Below are 24,394 nucleotides of genomic sequence, written 5' to 3' on the forward strand. Positions count from 1 at the left end.
ACAGTACGCATACACGGTGTGCGGGACGGTGATCTACACAACAAAGGGTCGTACCATAACATGACCGAAGGAGTGGTACGTATTGCGACATATGCGCTGGTAGTAAATTCCAATTTTCTTTGCTTTGCCGTAGTTGTTCGGCTCAAAAATAAAAGGGATATATCTGACAGTAAAAACTAACATTTTATGGCAAAGAAATGCTAATCTATTTTGTATGAAAATGATATGGCTTTAACATCACTCCATGGAGATGTAATAAAATGTATCAAACATAATAATTAACAGTTGCATAGTCTTATTGTTCATTTAAATAAAAAAATAATGCACTCTACAAATGTTCAGGGTACGATAAAAAGTGTCATCGGTACCTCTTCAGGCACCGATAGCGCTATAGGACCAAAACAGATGTTGTGCCTTACTCAATCTTGAAATAGGACCATATGTTATACAGACTTCACTCTGATATATTGTTTATCTTAATGAGTTTTTGTTTCAGCAAATCTGCAGAAAGTCCAGAATGATGAAATAGGTATATACAATTGACTTTCGTCTTAACAGCAGGGCCGTAGCAAGTGGGGAGGCCATGGACACCCTGCTTTTTAAAAAATTAGCTATGCTTTTCTTTATAGCTTTATTCAGATTTTGGCATATATGTATTTTGGCCACCGCATATTTTTCAACCTTTCTACGGCCCTGCATGGCATCATGGTATAGTAATTTATTTCCATACTAATATAATTACATAATGGACCGAGTATAGTCCTATGTTCAATTGGTTTTTTGCTGAACCATGAAAATGGTCTCAGCCTTAAATCTAAACTTACTTCCTTACTTACTCAGTTTTTACTTACTTACTGCAAATTAGCGATCATCACTGCATGACTGATATGACTGATGCAAGTTTTAAGCTTACTCACATGATATGACATGGAAATGTGTGCATTTTTGTCAATTTTTCATGGAAATATTGGAAGGGGGCGTTTATTAGAGGGGGAGTGTTTATTACAAACAATACGGTATGTGATAACCATTTTCTATGAAATCTCAACATTAATGACTATGAATCCACCGGATTATTCACGTCCATCACCGTCAGTACCCAACGAATATGATAAATTAGGCATTTGAGTAGGAAGAAACATGCTTCCTTTGAGTAAAGTAGGTAAACAGGTTACCCATCCTGTACATGAACAAATAAACACAATGGGAAACGATTGCTCGCTACAATACTCCCTTTGGTTTATTATCAGTACCCTTTATGTGAGTAGGATTGGTATACCATTTTTTTATAACATAAGGGTTTGTTATTTGTCTAATAATAATCTCACTACTGATTTCCAATTTTTTTTAAAGGGACTATACAAGTCCGTCATGCTCAGGTTCTAATCTTTGCCACAGTTGGTTGAAACCTGTGAAATTTGTGATTTTGTTCTGATACACAAGAAAATTGAAATTGAGGAGTTTACAATTCTTGCGTTTCACAATACGATGCACTGCCAGCGGTTGCTCTTGGCAGTCAAATTTTTGACCCCAGAGCTGGTCAACATCACCGTTCTAGCTGCAATTGAATTTTCACGCGAGTGTGATAATAAATATGTTGAAAACAGGTCCAAGAAGGATTTCCTGTGATCAATAGATAGAAAATGGATCTACTATAATTGTAAATTGTTGATTTAGTGTGCATTCGCATGTAACATCATTATAATGACATTTAAACCCACAATGATGTATGTTCCTGTATGTTCCTGTATTGTATTCGTATTACGCGGGCTTTGGATGTCGACATTTTGCCATGATGCACTGCGTATTTTGGCCTCGACCCAGCGACTGCGAATTAGCGTTTTCTTTTTTCTTTTTCTTTCTTTTTTATTTTTACTGACATTTTGCATTGTTTCTGGAATTTATATATTGATATTAACAATCATACTTAACCATTGTTTTTATAATTAAATTTATAACAGCTTTTTAATCGATGAAAATCACTAAAATGTAATATTTCAAGATATTGTTGTTGAGCATTGCATGCATGCAGCCTACCTTTCACAAAATCAGCATGGAACTCTATCACCACAGTGCTCAAAATGAGCGGTGTTTTAAAGAAAGATGTTAGACTAGGAGAGTTTGGACTTCATAGCCTGTGTAAGGCTATAGGAAATCTGCCTTATTGGATTGTCAGGGATTGTGACCAAAATAACAGCATTTTGGTGAAGGCCTGAAATAGAATGATCTTTTAAGGATGAGTGTAACTATAACGTTTGCCTGCAGCACTTTTAAATGTACCAAAATGAGTACAATGCCTTGATACAAGCATGCTGACACTTATGGGGAAGTAATACAGTAGCATACTATTTCCCCTCAATAAGTGACATGTAAATAGGCTATTCCAGTTGAAATCCATAAACCCCCTATGAGAGATATGAGCTTGATTTCCCATTCAGGGGGTGTAGATTTCAAATAGAGTCACCCATTAAGGTAACCTAATTTGAAATTCACACTCCCTGTGTGGAAAATTAAGGTCGTGTTTACCATAGGGGGTATATGGATTTCAACTGGAATTGCCCAATGTGGTGTTAGAGTCCAGACTGCTTAATCTAAGGCTCTTGAGTAACACATCATAACAATAACCCTATTGCATGCACATAATAAGTTTCTCATATTATAAAGGATTCACAAGTTCTAAGTTCCCACTTAGACTGTTTAGAATAAATTTTTTTTTTTTTAAATTTGCAATTTTACAATGTTATTTGTAGCACATTTTGTTTGACACAATTCATGAATTGGTCCAATTTGATATGTCACACATCGTTGTGTTAAGTCACAATGGCTTTAAAACTTGCACTCTGGTCCATTCTATACTCTCCAAAAATGCAGTAGGCCTGATCTATTTATGTGACCGTCCACCACAAACCAGCCGTAAAGTCGGCCTCCGGTCAATTTGGTTTATTTTGTGTTTAAAAATTATATATCATAAGCTTTAAAATGGTATATCATTTGACTTCAAACGATATCCAGAAGTGGGGTTATGGTTTGTTGAACTTTGCTCCTTTGAAAGTTGCCTTGCTCCCTCCCCCCCCCCCCTCCCTTTGCCCACCCTCTGAAAAAGTGCTGGCTATGCCACTGACAAAGTGTAATTCAAGCATTCAATTTTCTTAAATGTGACATGATCAAGGGAATGAGTCAGATGTTGCTAATATTGTTGTGAGATATCGGCAAAAACAGTGTTCAAATTCTTTTGTTTTATATTGTTTTCAGCCATTGATAAATTGCACAACCAAATGTCCGATTTTGATAGGGTTTGCATCAAAATGCATCTGCCAGAAAATGATGCAAAAAACTTCAAATTGAAAATTGCCGACATGTGACTCATTCCCCTTGATCGTGTCACAAATTTACATAATTGTGAGGCTTCAAATATTAATTGCAGAAAGTACATCAACAATAGTGTTTCCTAGTTTGGATGAAGAGGGACCCTGTTATGATTTGCTGACAGGGTTGTTTGTCCTCTCCCCGATATTTTTGCAAGTGCTGTTTGTTACATTTTCTTGGTTTTTGATTATGATTTGCCGATTGGTTTTTTTGGCCCTTTTCTTTTTGCCATTCATCGCTAATGCTTTTTGATACATTTCCTTGCCAGGTATCACCTCATCTCTTGCATCCCATCATTCATAAGAGGATAGTTCAGGTGGCATGTGGGGAAAAGCACACCTTATTCAGAATTGACACTGGACTAATAGCAGTATGTGGGTAAGTGCATGCCAGGAACACAGCTCCTCAACTTCTTCATTTTTGTCCAATTTTCTACTTTATGTGATGTGATCAAGCAAAATCAGTCAGAAGTCGGAAATATTGATTTTGAGATATAGCCAAACAAAGGAAGTATTTCCTTTTGTTTCCTATTGTTTTGGAAACTCTTTTAACTGTTCAAATCGTTTGAACTGGTTGTCCAAATTTTTGCTGAACCATGAAATGGTATCAGCCTATAAGTGTGAATGTTACTAGCTTACTTACTAGCTTACTTACTAGCTTACTGACTAACCATTTGGTCTGAAATGGACATATCTCTAAATGCCACGAAGGTATGACCCCATGGGTGGTGTCATATGAAAGAGGAAAACATAAAGAATATAATAAAACTATTTCCAAACGTCAGAGGTCATCCTGGGGTCACAGGGGTCAAAAAAGGGCATTTTTACCGAAAATGCTCCGATTGAGCTTAAATTTAAATGCAATGATCCTTATGACATTTTAAACATGTTTAAAACATTAAAAAAATTATTTAAGGTCATTAAGGAGTCATAAAGGGGTCAAAGGTCAAGGTTTTCAAAATGCTCCAATTGAGCTGAAATTTAAATGCAATGATTCTTATGACATTGTAAACATTTAAAAATATTTTAAAATTCATTTAAGGTCATTAAGGGGTCATAAAGGGGTCAAAGGTCAAGTGTTTCAAATGCTCCAATTGAGCTGAAATTTATATGCAATGATCTTTATGACATTCTAAACATTTTAAAAACATTTTAAGATTCATTTAAGGTCATTAAGGGTCATAAATGGGTCAAAGGTCAAGTTTTCAAAATGCTTCAATTGAGCTGAAATTTAAATGCAATGATCCTTATGACATTCTAAACATGTTTAAAAATATTTTAAAATTCATTTTAGGTCATTAAGGGGCAATAGAGGTGTCAAATGTCAAGTTTCAAAATGCTTCAATTGAGCTGAAATTTAAATGCAATGATGACAGTGGTATAGGCCTACCACAATATACTGCCAAAGCCACATGGTTCAGCTATGGTGCGGTTATCGCTCTAGTTTATGGGGTTTTCTGTAAAATGTAGCTTTGCAAATGGTGTTTACAATCCTATAAAAAACTGAAAATTGAATATGTCGATCGGACATTCAGACTGATTGTGCTTGATCACACCACATAATAGAGGGTACTGTGTGTACTATGTATATGGATGCAATATTTTTTGTGCTTATAATTTTGTATATGATCAACAGATGGTGCTATACCAGCAAACACAAAAATGTTTCAAAACATAATAAACCTGTTATAGACGTATGTGATCAACAGATGGTGCTATACCAGCAAACACAAAAATTTTTCAAAACATAATAAACCTGTTATAGACGCATTTTGATTTTGGTCAAAACGATTTAATAACATTTAAATGTAGAGGTATTTATGAATAAGGTCATGAAACCATTTTAAAAATGTTTTCAAAATATTTTACAATACATATTTCCATATGATACTTTCTTCGCTCAGTCAATGCATAAATACACCCACCAACAGAACTCCAACTCCTTGCTCAAAGCGCATATTAAATGCACCCATGGCACAGCCGCAAGGTTGCCATATGTGACATGATCAAGGGGAATGTGTCACATGTCGACCCTGGTCGAAAATGAGTTTTACATATGTTTCTAAAGAGGACATTTAGAGCTTTCAAAAACTGAAAACCCCATGATGATTCGACTTTTTTTTGCAAAGTTACGTCACTTGATCAATCGCTGAAAACAATATAAAACAAAAGAATTTTAACACTTTCTTTGCCAATATCTCAAAATCAATATTAGCGACATCCGACTCATTTCCCTTGATCGTGTCACATATGTGAGAGAAAACATATACGTATTCATTCCAATAAGTGCCCAGGGCGCTTTACAAAGTCATTTTGGGTGGGCGCTTATATATTACCTGGTTTACCTATTTTTGCTGAACCATGAAATGGTATCAGCCTATATGAGTGTATGTTACTTACTTGCTTACTTACTTGCTTACTTACTTACTTACTTACTTACTTACTTACTTACTTACTTACTTACTTACCAACCATTTGGTCTGAAATGGACATATCTTTAAATGCCACGAAGGTATGAACCCCAAGTGGTGTCAAATGAAAGGGAAAGAAGTAAAGAATATGATAAAAATATTTCCTAACGTCAGAGGTCATCCAAGGGGTCACAGGGGTCAAAAAGGTCATTTTAACCAAAAATGCTCCGATCAAGCTGAAATTTATATGCAATGATCCTTATGATATTCTAAACATGTTTAAAATATTTTAAGATTCATTTAAGGTCATTAAGGGGTCATAAAGGGGTCAAAGGTCAAGTTTTCAAAAATGCTCCAATTGAGCTGATATTTAAATGCAATGATCTTTAAAACATTCTAAACATGTTTACAATATTTTAAAATTCATTTAAGGTCATTAAGGGGCCAATAAATGGGTCAAAGGTCAAGTTTTCAAAATGGTTCAATTGAGCTGAAATTTAAATGCACTGATCCTTATGACATTCTAAACATGTTTAAAATAATTTAATATTCATTTAAGGTCATTAAGAGGTCAAAGGTCAAGTTTCCGAAAATGCTCCAATTGAGCTGATATTTAAATGCAATGATCCCTTATGACATTCTAAACATGTTTAAATATTTTAAAATTCATTTAAGGTCATTAAGGGGTCATAAAGGGATGATATACATGTACCACAATATACTGCCAAAGCCCCATGGTTCAGCTATGGTGCGGTAACCGCTCTTTTTTTGTTAGAAACCAGCTTGCTCCCATAAACTGTTTTTAAATTCGCCTTTACTGCACATCACATTTGTGACCACAAACCTCTCATAAAGTTGGCACCCCCTGGTCAATTTTGCTTTATTTTATATTTAGAAAGTATATGTCATAAGCTTTAACAATTTCATTTGACTTCAAATGATATCCAGAAACAGATAATGTTTTGTTGGTTGAACTTTGCACTTTCAAGCCCATAATGAATATGACATTCAATCCTTCATGCATATTTTTTCACTGTAATTAAATAAAAATTTGCTGACTTTATGAACGGTATGTGGTGGACGATCACATTTGTGGGATGTGAACAGGAAGTGGTAATGTCCACATTTCATTGACTTCTGAATAACCAGACAAACTCAAAACGTGATGCAATAATCCAGGATATCAGCGCTGTTTAGTGTTTGGTCACATATTTTGCATTGTTATGAATATTAACTCTCTTCACGCGGGTGTCGACTGCAGAAATAAAAAATTTCAGAAATGTAAATTTTCATGACCATATTTGGAATCAGCATGAAAAATGCATTAAAATGAGTACAAACAAGAAGATAGCTCTTGATATTTTGAGAAAATATTTCAAAACTTGAACTTTTTCCATTGAAGCGCATGGCTAGCACGCAGAGCATTATTGAACTAAATTTAGACATGTGGAATGAAATTCTTGTAATAGTTGTACTTTACATTGCGATGTACAAAGAATAATAGCATGATGACGCCGAACATTGACACGTAGGTGATTCTCCCCCCACCCATTTGGAAATGATGTATACTTTGCAGGAGATACCTTCATGCACCACATCATTCATGTTTTTGACCAGAGAAAATCAGGAAACATTGTAGATTTGAATTCAAAAAGTGAATCAAGTTGTGACAGAATCATATGGCTGTCACAGGAAATGGACCAGGTTGCCACAACTTTAAAGAAGAATTTTGGCACATTTTGAACTGTTTTAGTCATTTTTTAATTTGATTCAGAGTGTCATTTCATTGACCTATACACAAAAGGAATATATTCATGTGTTGTATGCAATAGTTGCTTGGAATGCAAAAAGTGTGACAATATACACATATGTATGTAGCATAATGTCGACTTTCACAGTACAGGACTGTAAAAGTGGTCATTTTGACGAGTGAAAATTTTGCGCTTTGCCAATTTTTGGACTCATTTGCTTGTATTTAAATTTGTGATTTTGAGATACATAGATTGTAAAAGAACAAATACACATTTATATTTTCATGGTTGCCATGTTGATCACGAAAGCACAAAAATTAATGTTCCGCGGAAACTGTAGGCCTAACCCTTTTCTAACTGACTTTTCTATTATTACACAAGGGGAAGTAGCGTAGCCAGCAGAAAAGAAAAGAAAAGAAAAGTGGCAAGGAGCCCTTTCCCACCAAAATTCACCCCAGTGATGGGGCCAAAATACTGTAAAATAGGCCTACCAAGTGCAATAAAGTCCTTTTTTGGAAAGTGAAAGATTTTACATGTACAGCCTCTCTAAAAAAATGGCTATAAGTATATAGGCCTATCCCACCGATAATATTGGGTCAAAATGATACAGCCAGGATTTTTTGTCAAGGGGAAGCTTGTTCAATGGATGTTCTTTACTAAACATTCTATGCAACAAATATTTAAGATTATTACTTATTTCATTCTGTGTTGTAGAGCCAATGGTTTTGGTCAACTTGGAACTGGTAACCGTAATGAGGCTGTTTCACCTCGTGTCTTAGAGGATGTGGATGATGTCGTCTTTGTGGCTTGTGGAGGCAATCACAGCTTGGCTGTCTCAGGTTAGTGTTAGTAGCATACAACAAGTAGTTTACCACAGGTCTGACGTCTGGCAAGTGTGTGCATGTTTGCAGTCTGTCTGTCTGTATGTGGCAATAGCATGGAATAACAGCCCGGGGGGCACTCAACTTTTAGAAGTGACGGGTTTGTGCCTACCGGCGTCGCAAAGTAGGATCCTATCGGGTACAAAGCGTTATTTTAAAAAAGGGGGTCATTGGGTACAAACAAAATAATAAAGGGGGTCATTGGGTATAATATTTTGAAAAAGGGGGTCATTGAGTATAAGATTTCAAAAAAAGGGTCAACGGGTAGAAAAAATGGAGCAAAATTTTGAAAGTTTCTGCATAATTTTGAAAAATTGGAGGAAAATTTGTAAGTTTCGGCATTATTTTGTTGCATTTTGATGATGCTATTCTAGAAAATCTAGAAAAAAAGGGAGTCATTGGGTAGCCGCAACCAAAAAAAGGGGGTCATTGGGTAGCCGCAACCAAAAAAAGGGGGTTATCGGTATGACTTCAAAAGAGGGGGCCTCTTGACAGGCACATACGGTCACTTCCAAAGTTGAGCCCCCCCCCCCGGAATAACCGTTTGCAAACCCAGTAACGTAGCCAAGGGTGGGGGCAGTGTGCCCCCTAAATGGGGACGAAAATCTGGCTTATATGAAGAATATTGGACTATACTAATAATTTATGCGGACTTGACCTGTATGCAGGATTGATTAGAGCAGTGCAGGGCTTCCAAAAAGTGGACCTTTTTTAATGAAAAGTGCACTTATACAGATTTCTTAAATCGCCTAAAAATTTCCTTTCTTTTGGGAATTTTGTCAATGACTTTCCCACATTGGACCTTATTACTGGAAAACAGCAAATAAATTATGTTTACAAATATTTCCATAGTTTGTTCAAATATTTCAAGCTTTAGGTGATTTTTTAGATTCATATATCCTCTTCCAGAAAAAATCCAGACGGACATACCCTACTTGGCAAGTCCATCTGTCCGTACATGTAGAGCAGAGATTTCTTTTCTTTCACTGCTTTATATCTTATTTTATTTAGAATGAGTCAATTCGTATGATGTGTTTACCCATCTGACACCGGTAGACATTATCTCATCATGGCTGATGTATGTGTCTGCTGCCCTCTATAAATGTTGATCATTCTTTTGAAATAAATGCAGTGATGGAGCACTACCAGCAGTTTATGTAAATTGCCAGGCAGTGGCAGCCATGATAATCCTAAGTGTAAATGTTGCTATTGATTGGTTCAATAATTTTTGTCCTGGGTCTTTTTTAAGTAATTCTAAATGTGTAATGTTACCAAACAATATTTTCCTATTGCAAATCATTTTAAGTGGGCTATTTAAATGCCAGTGTAAAATCTTTTATTGACTTCTTTTTCTTTGGTACGACTAATGGTCAGGGCTATGGTTGCAATACATAGCCAAGCCAATCTGGGTTGTTGTCACATTGACTTAAGGTTGCTGGAATCAGTGTAGGATGATAGATTATGATCACCTTTTGTATAGTTTTATGTCAGGTTATTTACATATTTGTGGATATTAATAGCTTATAAGCATATTCTTTGTATTTACAAACCTAATTGTGGGGCTTCCTTAAAGGAGGATTTTGTGATCCTAGCACCATCTTTTTATGACATTTTTCAATAGATGTCCATGAAAAAAGCTTATTCCCAAATTTCAGTTGATTCCGATTTTGCATTATTTGCGAGTTATGTATGATTATGTGTATTGCACTGCTCCATAGGCCACTGTTGTAATTTTGTTCTAGTATACCAGAACGAAATTCAAATTTAAGAATATTTTGGCTAAACGAATTAATCTGCAAGAAATTTTTGGTACATAAACATTATGTAGCCAGAGGTTTCCAGTGGTATAACAATGCCCTTTTAATTATGAACAGCATAATTCAAGTTAATCAAATAAGTTGTTTTTTATTTATTTTTAGGCAAAAAAAAAAGGTTTGTCTCAAAGCTTGTGCGCGCGTTTGTAAAATCGCACGATTTGACAAAAAAGAAATGCGGATTTTTTTTTTTATTTCCAAAAAATGGGTTTTTTTAGTTTTTTCCAGAAAAAATTGGCGAAAATCAGACTTTTTTCTCAAAATACCATGAAAAAAAGTCGGGAATAAAAAAAAAAAAAAAAAAAAAAAAAAAAATAGCATTTCGCATTTGTTTTTAAATTTCTTGTGAGCTTTGAGACAAACCTTTTTTTTTGGCCTTATCATTATTATTTATCATTATCATGATGATTATCACTATCACAGTCACTATCATTATTGTTATCATTATGATCATTATTTAATACTTAAACAGATACCCTGTTTGAAACATAAAAATCACTTCTGGTGTTGTCACCGTACTGGTATCACCATTGTTCACTACCAGTCCAAAATCCTAAAACACTATCCTTCTATCCCCCCAGAACTTAAACTTAAACACATTTGTTGGGGTAGCCAATTCTTCTGGGTCAATTTCTGAACATGCTGGGCCCCATGGTGGGTCTTGCAATTTTAGTCTGTTTTTTTCTTTTCTCCAATTCTTCTTTGCCAATTTCTCAACATCTGGGGCCCATGTCGGGTCATGCAATTTTAGTCAGGTTTTGATCTTTTTTTCCAATTCTTCAGGGCCAATTTCTCAACATGCTGGGGTCCATGTCAGGTCATGTAATTTTAGCCTGGTTTTTAGAAGTGTGTTGACTGAGGTCATTACCACCACAACTATTGATCTTATCTACCAGACCACCACCAACACCTTCTTCAGTGTCATCAGCGTCATATAACCTTCACCTTCACATTCACGTTCAGAATACAGTTGGGATTAATTAGCGTTCACCCACAATGCACTATAATTTAGAAATTGTAAAAACCGGCACAAAAACAGTCATAGGCAGGCCCATAGCCAATTTATTTTTTGTGGGGTGTGGATTTTCCAAATACAGACCTTTTCAAGAAAAATTTTCATCTGGTCAAAAACAGACCTTTATCACCACTTTAAAGTTGCTTTCTAAAGTTGCTTTATGGAGCCTATATTTTAAACAAATTTCACAGAAAGTTCACGATTTATGTTAGCCCTACCACAGGACCTTTTATTACGTGCTATACTCCGAGACACGAGACACACTATACCCCGAGAACTGGTAAACCCAGTGACCCCATGAAATTTCTCTGTCACTGGGTTTTTAGCAGTTCTCAGGATATAGAATGGTGTCTCGGAGTGAGTAAAAAGGCCCTGTGGTAGGACTTATTTGAGCAGGCCTATATTTAACCTTTAAGATTTTAACATTTGTGGCCCAATTTTGCTATTTTTCACAGTCAAAGCAGACCGTTACCTATATATGACAGACTATGGGCCTGGTCATGGGAAAATGACTACTTCAGGGAAGCGCTTAACCAACCTAGTTATTACAAGGTGGCAAAAGCCCAGTCATTGAGAAAATGTGTCCCAATTGAATGGGGGAAACAGGTTCAAAACAGGCTTTTATTTTTATTTTATTTTATTTTAATCTTTGCCATCCCAATTCCACACAAAAACAAGAGGTTCATCTACCCCCTGCCCACCACTTGCTTATCTACCACTCCTCCAACTTGTGGAAATAAATTGCAAAGAGAACAAAATGATTTTATTCACTAACCCTAATGCCCCAAGGGCTTTTTGGCGACTGGAATGGAAAGAAGGAAGGAATAAAGATCGAAAACAAACAAAAAAAGTTGTTTGCTCTTGGTGGGATTCGAACCTGAGACCCCTCTCATGTCAACCACTAGGCAGGCGACTCTTAGCCATGGATCTATCGATGGCCTGGCCAACGAAAGCGTGCCCATATATCACTTACGCTGATTCGTGCCCATATATCACTTACGCTGATTGCATCATCGCATCTCGTGGGATGCACGCACGCGCAGTGCATATATCAAGTAGTATTTTGTAGCACCCAGTACTGTTAGGGCCAAGTTATATAAATATATTGGTCTTTAAAAATGATTTCAAATTGGAATAAGAGTAAAAGAAAATACAAATCAATAAATCCAAGGAAGCTGTAGCTGACCTTGAAATAATTGTATGGAGCAGCAGATGTAAAATCAAACTGCATTGTGGGAATGCTCAAAACCACCCACTGAACATGAGCAATTTGTCCTTTATAACATTGACCGAGACCTGTCGAGATCAAATCAATGGAAATTAATAACAAAAGATCATTACTGAATGGTGCAACAATTCCACATGAATTAATTAATAGATACTCTTTGTCTCACAGTTGTCAAAAAATCTATTGCTTGTATTTAATCATTGATCTCACCTGATCTATAGATTGTCTGACCTTGGGGATAGTAATCAATGAATTGATATAATACGGAAATAGACGTGGAAGATCGATAATAATCAAAATTTGTAATTACATCAAATGTTCAGTTGGGGTACATAAACGTTCAGTTATTGTTGTCATCTTTTTGCTTCAAGAAATATTCCTTTGTAATTCAGTAGCACTGACAAATATTTTCTTTTTCAATCAGACGACCTTTGGTATCTTACGATTGCTGATATTATTTCAATATACTGAGAAAATCAAAGAAAAGAAGGAAGTCCTTATGTAGATAAAGTTAGGTGTTTGTCATATAGTTAGGCAATATGATTTGACTGTACTTTGTCATGAAATGGGCTATTCCAGTTAAAATCCATACCCCTGTGGAAGATTTTGGAAATATCTTCCACATGGGGGGTATGTTCTTTAAATTAATCATTTTAAAACCCATACTTCCCCTGTATTTATGGCTTTAGCAATATCTTCCTCAAATGGAGTGAGAATTTCAAATGGAAGATACCCAATTGTCTATTCTTTTCGAAACTCATACTCCCACTGTAGAAGAGTTTAGCTAAATCTTCCACAAGGGTAGTGCGGATTTTAACTAGAATAGCCCAATTAGGAAAAATTATTATTTTTTCAATACCTTACTTTCTACACCAAGTAAGTGTTGAGAACTGAGATATATGTTGTTGTTTTTTAATTGGCAATATTAATTAGTCCATGTTAGTTAAAAACAATTATCCACCACTCACCCTCTCTGTAGGTCTGTAGCCAGGAATTATTTTGGGAAGGTGCAGATACTTGAGATAGTGGACATTTTGGTGTGTTGACGCCGCATATCGCATTTGCATGACATAGGGGTGTCTGAAGGGGGGTGTGCACCCTCCTCATAAGTTGGCATTTTTCAAAATGAAGTGCAAATTGAAGCCATTTGGTGCAACATTTTTACAAAATGTAGGTTTGATAGACTGTATAGGGCAATTCATCTAAAGCAGTGGACTTTTGGTTATGGCCCTGCTTATATGTGTGAAACTGGCAACATACTGCTTTGTGCTTTCACCTATGAAGTTTTAATTATCCAACTAAAAAGTTTGGTAATAACATCAATATTTTTTGTGTTTGCTCCGCAAGTGTGCATCATAAAATTTATGGGCTCCATGCAGTTTTGATCGGACCTGTTGGTCAAAGCGTCCAAAACAAAAAAGTAAGGGGTCCCAGAATGCGCAGATGCGCAAGAATGCAACCCCAGAACGCGCAGACACATAAGAATGCGACCCTTGCAAGAAAGTCTGAGAATGGCTCCCCCCATCAACTCTAACTGTGAAGGAAAACGTAATAGACTGGGGTGTATTTGGCCCTCGACCATATGTTTGAAATGTGTTTGGACTTTTTGTGGCTCTTGTACAAATAAATCTTGAGAACCCCTAAGCTTGACATTCACATAAATACATGCCAGTATAACATGTACTCCCCACTCACACATTTCACCACTTTTATTTCCTCGAGAACGTTTGAGAAATATTGTAGGGGAAACCTTGTCCTGATGCGGAGAAAACCGAATTGATCTTGGCCACATATGATCCTCTCTACAGATGACAGGCTATGTCTGTGATTAAGTACTAGTAAAATCAATTTCCATAGGAGTCAAGGTAAAAATGTTCAAATGTGATGTAAATATTGCTGGGAGCTAAAAGTGTCTTGCATGCAACATGGTTATTTCTGAAATAGCTGCCATGTGTGGTTTGAAATTGAAATATCATTGATAAAGATGGTAATACTTTTGGGAAATGAGTGGATCTTAATATCTCATGAGGAAAAGAAACACTACTGGCTCATGAGATGTACATTTAACCAGGCCTGTAAGTATGATTTATTGGAGAGGTATAGGACTCAACAAAATGCGAACCAATTTCAGAACTAAAGAAAAATTTACAAACATCCGAATTGGCTGAACATTTTGGTTAAAAAAGTTACATTATGTCATCAAATTGTGATCTTTTGGGGCATAATTGTAAGGGGCTATGCAATAATTATGTGTACCCCAGGTGGTGAATTCTCAAAATGGTCTGCCAAAAATTGTTCCCCTCCCCTTTTAACATGCCAAAAAGTCTTCCCCCCACACTTGCCAGATTTTTGGGAAGCCAAGTTTAGAACCTGAAAGTGTCTAATAATGTGATGTAAGTGCAGTGAGCAAAAATATTTGCATATTAATTTTGATATTTCCTAACATGTTTCTACACCTTCTTGCATGATATCAAAATGGTGCCCAAATATCTGTCTAAAAATTTCTTGCCCCCCCCTTCTGGCCTGCCAAAAAATCTTTGCCCACACGTTTATTACCCAGGGGTACACATTTTTTTTTGCACCAACCCTAATTATATCTATTAATAATGGACATGTGGGCAGGGGAAGTATGATTATCTACTATAGGCTGTGTCATATATGAACTTGAAACTCGCCAAGAAGCAGCTAAATGAGATACAAGTATGTTGTACTCATGTGCTGAAATGTCAGTAAAAATGTGTGTTAATAGGCATGTATTGATTTGTGCATGACTCAAACCTGCTGGCTAGGCTGGACGACATGCTTGACCACAACAACATCATAGACAGTCGGACAGCCAACTCGCAAAAATTCAATTTGTTCACCAAGTTTATTTCTCTCAAATGTTTCCAATCTGATTTTGGCTTGTAGTGTTATTTATCAAATTTAAGATCAAATTTGAAATAGTGGTGGCCATTCAAACTTTATTCATAGATGTAAGCTTAACCTCTTAATCCTGATCCTGACACTAATCCTAACCCTACTTAATCCTGTCCCTAACCCTAAAACCTAACCCTAATCCGAGTATCACGGGGTGGCTGGAGTCTTAAGAAACCTGACCCATTTCTCATAGTTATCTTTCCAAATGGTTGTACACAGGTATATTGGTTCAGCCTAGCTGCTTCTAACCAACATGTTAAACTTGCTAAGGCACCACATCAAATTTGGTCCTATAGCGCTATTGGTGCCCGCTTAGGTAACAATGACTCTTTCTATCATACCCTGGTGAATGTGGTGATGTAATAAATTGTATCAAGATTAATAATTAACATTTGCATAGTGTTGTCATTTTTCATTTGAATAAAAAATGTTGAGGGTATGACAGAAAGAGCCATTAGTACATATCAGGCTATAGGACTAAATTAGATGTTGTGCCCATGCAAGTAAGACCTGTGTACATGTAGTGCTTTGGGATTAGAGTCAGCATTAGGCTTATAATAGTATAGTGCTTACTGCTTAGGGTTAAGATGGAGCTAATTTTAGGTGCTAAAGATAGCCATTAGGGCTATTAAGGTTAACACATCTATGGGTCTGTTCCCCTTGGTGTTTCTACATGCTATTGAAAGGAGAGTGTGGAGTTGAAGAGAATCAAAGATCAAGACAACCTGGTTTATATAAACCCATGGGTTTTTTGCTATCGGAAGTTAAAGAACAAACAAAAAAGGAGAGAAGAAGAACAAAGAAGTCACCTGGCACCCCCAGGATTCGAACCTCTGACTCCTCACATGCCACATACAAAATCACAGGCCTGTACCCACAACGATTTTGCTGGTCCGGCCAGCGATTCCCTGAGTCTATATGACTTAGGCTGATTGCGTAATCGCATCACATGATTGGCTTAGGAAGATTTTCAACATGGGGGGGGGGGGGCTGAAAATTGAAAAGGTTTTGGTGGGCCACCCTGGGTGGTTCCTCCCTTTGAGTCAGAAAATGTTGCAAAATATAGGTCACAAACACTCATTTTCCCTCTATTTTATCACAATTTTTTAACTTCACCTAGGATTATTGGGGGCTGAAAGGTATTCCAGCCCTGCACCAAAATTATTGAGGGGGCTGAGCCCCCAAGGCCCCCCCCCTCCCCGGTTCCTAGGCCATTCATGATATCCATGCATGCACTGTGCTTTTCTTAGTGAGCTTTAGTGAGATTCAGTTCGGTTAGGGTTAATAATCAACCAATTATGTGGACCCTATTTTGATGTGGTAGTCATGTTCATAATCGCTGGAAATTGATAAGAATATGAACTCAGTAAACTCTGCTCTGTTATTTTATTTCAACCATGCTTTTTTTATCAAAACTTAGTCCATTGTTGTTGTCAACAAATGTGTGTTTTGTTATTTGTCTTTTGTTGTCCGTGTTTAACTTGCCCTTTGAGTATGAGCACTGATCCTAGAATTGAATAACAGTTTACAAGGTTAAACATTCTCTTTGTTTGCTTTCAGTATTTAACATCGTTTTAAGTTTTTTCATAAGTTGGCCTCAGGGCTCATACACATACTTTTTTGCGGGTGTGTGGAGTTTTTAAAATGTGGGCCATTTCCTCCCCCTAAAATCACTTTCAAGCAAAAAGTGGACTTGGGGCTATTTTGAACAATTTAACATGGAAAGTGGTTCTTTTGTTCATTTTTCTTGCTTTCTTATTTGGACCTTAAATATATCAATGGACTTTTTGGGGGGAGGGAAGAGGATGCAGCTATTAGGCCAAAAAAATTGTTTTCATTTTGAACCTGTGACTTCAACATCAAAAGTTATGAGCAAAGAAGGATTGAAAAAAAGGATATAGTAAAGAGTTTTAGCCTTTATTACCTTTGAAAAAAAAAATAGGATGATGCGACATGCGAACTGGTTTATATTTAGTGTCATACTTAGAAATATCTCACCTCATCCTATCCTATTTGTACCTTTTGTGGCAGGATTTTAGCCAGTCGAGGGGATCCGTTACCCTTTCATAATAATACCCCACCCAAGGAATCACAGCTACTAACTGAGAGGAATTATGTGCATGGCACCTTGACTTCCATGGTAAATCCTGTGTCTGACACCCTATCACATATCCTAAGACCGATCATCAAAATAGAAATATGTGGCAAATAGGTATTTTTAATGTACCCAAATTTTTTCATTTCAATTTATTTTCTTCCTTGGACCACTGAAGGGAAAGAATAAATTAGGAGCATGCCATTAACCTTGAGTACTAAAGTAACTCTTAATTACTCAAGCTTCGCTTCATTAGCAACTAGAAATAACTTAAAACAAAAATAACACATGCAACATTTTTTTTTCTAAACATTGGAAAAGGTGGTACTAAAATTTAGTCAACTTACTATTTAGAACAATTTAGAACAAAATGTTCTAGTAAGATCCAAAGCCACACAATTTGAAGGTATCGTGATACGATTCAAAGGAACTGAGCCCATTGGTGTACCAGGGTAAACCTCCAAATTCTGGTGGGAATTTTACGGGAGGGCATTTTTAGGTTGTGCCTAAAATTCCACTTAGGTTGTGCCTAAAATTCCACTTATGTCAAGGGACATGCAGTTTTCATAGTACATCAATTATGAGGATAAAGCCCATTAAATTTACAATTTAATGCTAAAATACCTGTTTAGCCTAGGAAGGTGCTCATCACAAATTTTGGTCATTTTTTACGGTTTTTCATAGTATTTTGAGCAATTTGCTCCCCTAACAGGTTGTTCAGATCAGAAGAATGTAGTGTCATAGAGGCACCAGGATGCTCATTTACAGTTCTCAAATACCCTCCCACATCAGTTAGTAGTTAGCCTGTGCTTGGCTTCTGCTGTAGATAATGTAATTCTTGACATTTTGGACATAATCTTCCAAGTTATCTAACGGGAAAATCGGACACATGACCATTAGCAGAGAAGCTAAATCCTCTAAACACTGGAGGCAAATATAGACCAATACTATTAGTGAGCGCTGCAAGACTATTGACCAGCCATTATGTATTGTAGTCCTCATTTTATAAGGTCAGATATAGACATTAAACAATAAGCCAGGTAAAGCAGCACATTCCTATGTGAGATGCTAAAGAGTTAAGGTGGTATATGAGGATAATTCTGGAAAGTAGAAATGCTCTTAGCATGTTTTGAACAGATTAATTGAGTAGGGCAAAGTAGACTGATTGATATGCCTTTTGTTTGAAGCAAATCAGACATACAGTTTTCATAATACATGAATTTATATTTTCTTTGTATCTTATTGTTTTTATCAATAATCAGTGTAATTAATGAGCTTAAATGACTGAAACGGCTCATTAATGTGTAATTTTTGCCAATATTTGGCTAAAAATCCATGCATACATTTTTGTAAATGTTCAGAGAACTTTTGCCTTGAAACTTGGTCAAATAATACATTAAAACTTATTAGAAACACTTTGACCAAGTTTCAAGGCAAAAGTTTGCAAAATAAAAGTACACTGAACATAATTATATGCATGGAATTTTAGTAAAATATTGGCAAAAATTATATACCCGTATATATAGCCTTTTCAGTCAATTTAGCATATTAACTTTATTGATTATTGATAATTTAACAGTGAGATACAAAGAAATATGAATTGATATATTTTGAAAACCATATATCCGATTTGCTTCAAAACAAAAGGCATATTGATAAGTGTGCTTTGCTCTACTCAATTAATCTGTTTACAACATGCATAAAGCACTTCCAAAATGCCTCAAATACCACCTTAATGGCCACTAGACATTAAGGTGGAGTGCGTGATCTCTAAATATCGTTACAACATCCACAGTTATTGAAATTGACAATAGGAATTAACCTTGGTGAAGGGCAAAAGATGCGAAATGAGGAGTGATGTATGGTTAAACCATATCATGCGGGGATGGCAATATTAAACGCAAAACATCGTCCAATGGTTGATGACGACCGACTCTTGGATGGGGATGATTGATCTTGGTAGCATACAGAAATTAATAACCCCCAATGTGTGGTGATTTCAACGCTGCGTGTCTATCCGATTAAGAAAATGATGGATTACCGGTGGTTTTTGTTTCAGTGATCTCCCTGAATCCTGCGTTCCGTTACTGCTGTTACGACATCGTTGTCTGGCCTAGGCAAAATGTCAAGTTATGTTTTTCAGTGGCTAGGCCAATTACTTTGTAACAACTGGTAATTGACCATCAAATTGGTTGGCAAAACAAATATTGTGGGGAGGGAAGAGGATGCTGTTTTGATATGAATAGGAAACCAAAAACAAAATGTTACGAGAGGTGATTTAGGTGGTTGACATTAAAGCCGTATTATATGATTTTGGTCAAATTTGTGGTTATGTAATTTTACACAAAATTTGGGTTAGGTTTAGTTTAAGGTAAGGATTAGGCTTAGGGTTAGGGTTACATGGTTAGGATTATCATACACAAAATAACTATGTGAATATTTGACCAAATTTTTATTTCGTTATTCATTACCAAAAATTATGAAATGCTCTGTAATATTAGAAACAACTGTCTGAATGGTTTTCTGAGGTAAAATAATGAGGTAAACTGAATGAAAACTCACTCACTATCTTGGCTGCTTAACTGTGAAGCTCTATGGTAGCCCTACTATAGGGCCTTTAAAACACACTATATCCGAGAACCGCTAAAACCCACCGCTTCTGGGGAAGCAGTTCTCTGGATATAATCAGGTTTTCTGATATAGCATGGTTTTGGATCACCACAGTCAAAAGGCCCTATACTAGTAGGGCAACTCTATGGGGGCATTTTATGTCTTAATTATAACATTATTTCAACACAACAAGTTTGACTCATTTCAATCAAGTGTAAGTTAGGACATGTGTAAACATTACAAATTTACATAAAAAAGAAACAAGTTTTAACAAAATTAACCAAATTTATTTGAAAAGTTTTTTTACATTATGGCTTAAACATAATCCATCCACTTGGATTCTATTTTGCACAGTAGTCAAGGGGACATTGCCCTTCTGCTATTGATTTTGATTACACTTTATTATCTCCCAGTATTGAATTATCAATTACTATTAGTACCAGGATGTTAAGGAATCATTAATACTAATAAAGATTTGTTAATTAATTATTGATTTTAATTAATTATTGGCCATGTTTAATTTGCAGGATGCTTACTTTGTAGAGATGTTAAAATGTTTGAACAAAACATTTTCAATGTACATATCCAGAGTAACACACAAAACATGCATCCCACATACACACACCCCATCCTCATCAAACACACCCACCCCACGCGTCCACCTACAGAAAGGTTGCCATTTTGATCACCAAAGGGCAACGGTATAATGTGCAGCAGAACCATTCAGAAGAGCACACTTCCAAATTACTTTACTGGGACCAATGTGTGCTTAACGACAAACATTTGCAGATTTAATGCTAAGATGGACTGAAAAAAGGTTACCTAAAACAGACCAATGGGATGGTGCAAATCACTAACATTGATCAATTCTGTCTCAATATTTCGAGCCAGGAGGTTCTAAATAGATCCTTTTTTGTCCTCTCAGGAGAACCCTTCCTCCTTGAACTTCTAAAAAAGGTTCTTTAATTTTGGAGAACCCTTAAAGATTCTCTAAAGAACCGAAAACGGATCTGTATTGCATTTTTGTGGCCATTTTTGATGGTTTTGGAAATATTTTTGGTTATTTAGAGAACCTTTTTAGGGTTCTCCTGAAAAGATGATTTTAGCCTTTTTAGAACCTTTATTTCTTAGAGTGTACGCTACTGCTCACAAATACCCCCAACACATGCACATACATATCAGTGCTTAAGCTTAAACTTTTTAACAACTTGCTCAGATTGGACCAGCTGCTGTGATTAACAACATAATACTAGCCTCTTGTTTTAAATATTTGCTAAGCAAATGATTATAAATGTTTTTCAAATGAGTACTTTGAAAAGGACTTTTCAAGGGAAAGATTAAATCTTACTCATGTTTACCGACCTCGAGTACCAAGTAATTTCAAATCAATAAGTGGTTTAGTTGAATTTAACATAAAAAGGTTCAAATTTGGAACAAAATATAGACAAGCAACATGTTTTATCTACAACTTTCCCAAATTTTAACAACTTCTATTATTACCTTTATCAAGTGCCAAATTCAAGCCCTAATAGTATACACATACATGTACACAAACTATGCATGCATGATGGCATGTGTGAACACAACTCCCCATTCATTACTCTTTGACCATGTTAAATTGCGAGACTATACTCGTGAAGGCCAGAGTATAAATTGCAAGCCAACTTCGATTTGTAAAGTAATTCCTCAACGATGTATAGCAAGTCTACAGTCTTGATGAACTGTTTTTTTAAAGAAACACATCGCACCTTATGAATGGACATGTTTAGACCTGCTTTATACACTACGTTTATCTTACATACTGTACCTTACATAGAAGTGATTGCTCTTATTTGGAAGATGATGAATGGACAATAGGAGAGATTATTGCTCTTGTGTCAGTGAAGATGAAATTCTCAACCTTATACCATCAAGATTACTGCAGTGGCAGCAGGTTCATCTAGCTAGACTTGCAGCTCAATCAAGTCAATATAGAGGACTTAAACCATCTGTTTTTTATAGTGCATAAGTTTTTAAGCGTATTAAAAGAAAAATGCAATATTTTACCTAATTAACCCGCTGTGTGTGCGTAATGATTACAATAGTGTGTGTAATAATTACAATATTTCCTGCAAAACTATGTATATAGTTCAAGTAATAAGCAGTACCCATAAAGTAAATGTCACAACTAGACCTTTTAAGCCCATAATATGAACTGAAAATGTGTTTTTCCTTGTTATTTGTATGTTATACATAGCCTTTAGAAAGTGAGTCTTTAGTGTCATGCATTATCACATTAACTAAAACAAGTTTGGACATATATTTCTACATGATGTAAGCAGATATGTTAACAAGAGAGACGTTTGTAAAAATTGAGACCTTATATTCTAGCGAAGAATAGAAAAGTGTTTTGTGGCTACTAAGATAGCTTTTTGAAAAGCAGTCCTTGATGTTCAAGTTTTTGTCAGTAACACAAATGTACATCTTGGGTCTGTAAAACCACCCAAACAAGTTTGGGCATATTTCTAGTGGGTGTAAATTACTAGAAAGGCTGGACTTTTGTAAAACTAAAAATTGGGAGATATTTTAATAATGGTGTACTTTTTGAAATGTATTCCTCCTATAAATGTAGTGACCATACTATAGGACTCAAACAAGTTGGGGCATATTCCTGGGCTGGGTAGCAAAAGATTAAGATGGACCTTTGTCAAAACTAGGTTTTTGTTTCGTATGTGTATTCAGCAGTTTCCTGATTTGGGAAAATGGTATCTGATTTCAGGAAAATGATCACTTTCATAATCTTGATTATTTAATTGATTTTTTTCCCTTTAAAAATAATAAAAAGATAGTGAGTCCTGAACAAAGAAGAAGAACTTAAAGGAGGAATATAGTTGACATTGTAGATCACGTTCTGTATTTGGAAATGCAAGAATGTCATAAATATCTTTGTATATATTTCATGTCACATATGATTTTCCCCGGGAGGGTTACTCCCATTGTGGCCTGTACACCATCCGCGATAATGAAAACGCATAAAAACGGTAGTTTTTCGTGGGTAAGCACGATACGCGCGTAACGCGTTTAGGGTGTCAAAAACATGAAGAAAAAAAAAAAAAAAGGTAGCAAAATTGCAATTGCTAATATGCGGAAATGAAATTTAGGGTATAAAATTTGATGCAAGGAATAAAATCCCTGTTTAGGGTGTGAAAACACATGTTTAGGGTATTGTTTTAGCCAAGGGTTAAATCCTTGTTTAGGGTGCTTTTCAAAAGTTGATTATCGCGGATGGTGTACAGGCCACAATGGGAGTGACCCCCAGGTGATTTTCTTGCAATCTGATGTTCTGTTGTCACTTTGTTTTCTTCAAATCCTAAACCTAACCCTAAATTGTTATGTTACTTCCATCGTTTATCAGAAACGCAATTGCTGATATATCGATTGGAAGTTGCTTGCATAACATAGCATCAAATCGTAGCCAGTTGACATCAAGAAAACTTCGTTGCTACATCGCTAGCCACGACTGAACCTTGGTAGTGTCAGTACAATCATTATTGCCATTTGAACAGTAACAATATTTTTTTGTCACAGGCTGTAATTGGTAGTATGATACGGCCATAACCCTAATAGCCTGTATTTTATACCCAAACTCTAAACATTAACCTAAATTTTAAACATTAACCCTAAATTTTAACCATAAACCATGTGTTAAAATCATAGTGGGCAAATTGCAAGATAAAATGGCACAAAACCAATTTCTTATTGTCTTTTCTATACTGTGTTCAAGTAGTAATTGGCGAGACTCATAACCAAGCCTGGAAATAAGCAGACTGGAACCAGGAGCAATTTGTTTTTGAACACTGCTCCTGGTTCACTGGGATTTTACAAGCACCAGGAGCAATATCTGAAGAAACAGGAGCAATTTTCAATAGTAAATCCTTTTCTGCATATATACAATACAGCATTCCAACACTACTGCATCAAGTGCAAAAATTGGAACCAGGAGCAATTTTCTAAAATAAATTGCTCCTGGTTCATGTGAATTTTACCCAGGAGCAATTGATGGCTTTACGAGGGCAAATTTGCTCCCTGCGCCCGCTTATTTCCAGGCTTGCTCATAACATTGTGATTGATATAGAATAGTATAGACACAGCTGAGAACAGCACCTATCTGAAGTGCACTTTGCATATTGTTTAACTGGCCCAAAACGACTGTTCAAAAAACACTTTCGTATAATTCTTTCTTCATCCCCCCATAAATTAAATTTTCCCCAATTACGAGTTGAAATGCACTTTGCCAAGAAGCTTAAAAGTATGGTAAAGTTATCA

The 24,394-nt window shown here is 36.0% G+C and overlaps 2 protein-coding genes across 2 annotated transcripts in view; both read left to right on the top strand.

Moving 5' to 3' along the window:
- The window catches only part of LOC140158975 (uncharacterized), a 564,514-nt gene that overhangs the window by 77,535 nt on the left and 462,585 nt on the right, over positions 1 to 24,394 (top strand). The gene's annotated exons all lie outside the window — the stretch shown is intronic.
- Positions 1 to 24,394, top strand: part of LOC140158972 (uncharacterized) — a 314,914-nt gene that overhangs the window by 9,825 nt on the left and 280,695 nt on the right. The window contains exons 5-6 of the mRNA XM_072182274.1: positions 3,635 to 3,744; positions 8,242 to 8,366. Of these exons, the coding sequence (XP_072038375.1) occupies positions 3,635 to 3,744; positions 8,242 to 8,366 (235 nt within the window). The remainder of the gene's footprint in view (positions 1 to 3,634; positions 3,745 to 8,241; positions 8,367 to 24,394) is intronic.

The sequence above is a fragment of the Amphiura filiformis genome, chromosome 8 (genome assembly GCF_039555335.1).
Source record: "Amphiura filiformis chromosome 8, Afil_fr2py, whole genome shotgun sequence".
NCBI classification, from domain to species: domain Eukaryota; kingdom Metazoa; phylum Echinodermata; class Ophiuroidea; order Amphilepidida; family Amphiuridae; genus Amphiura; species Amphiura filiformis.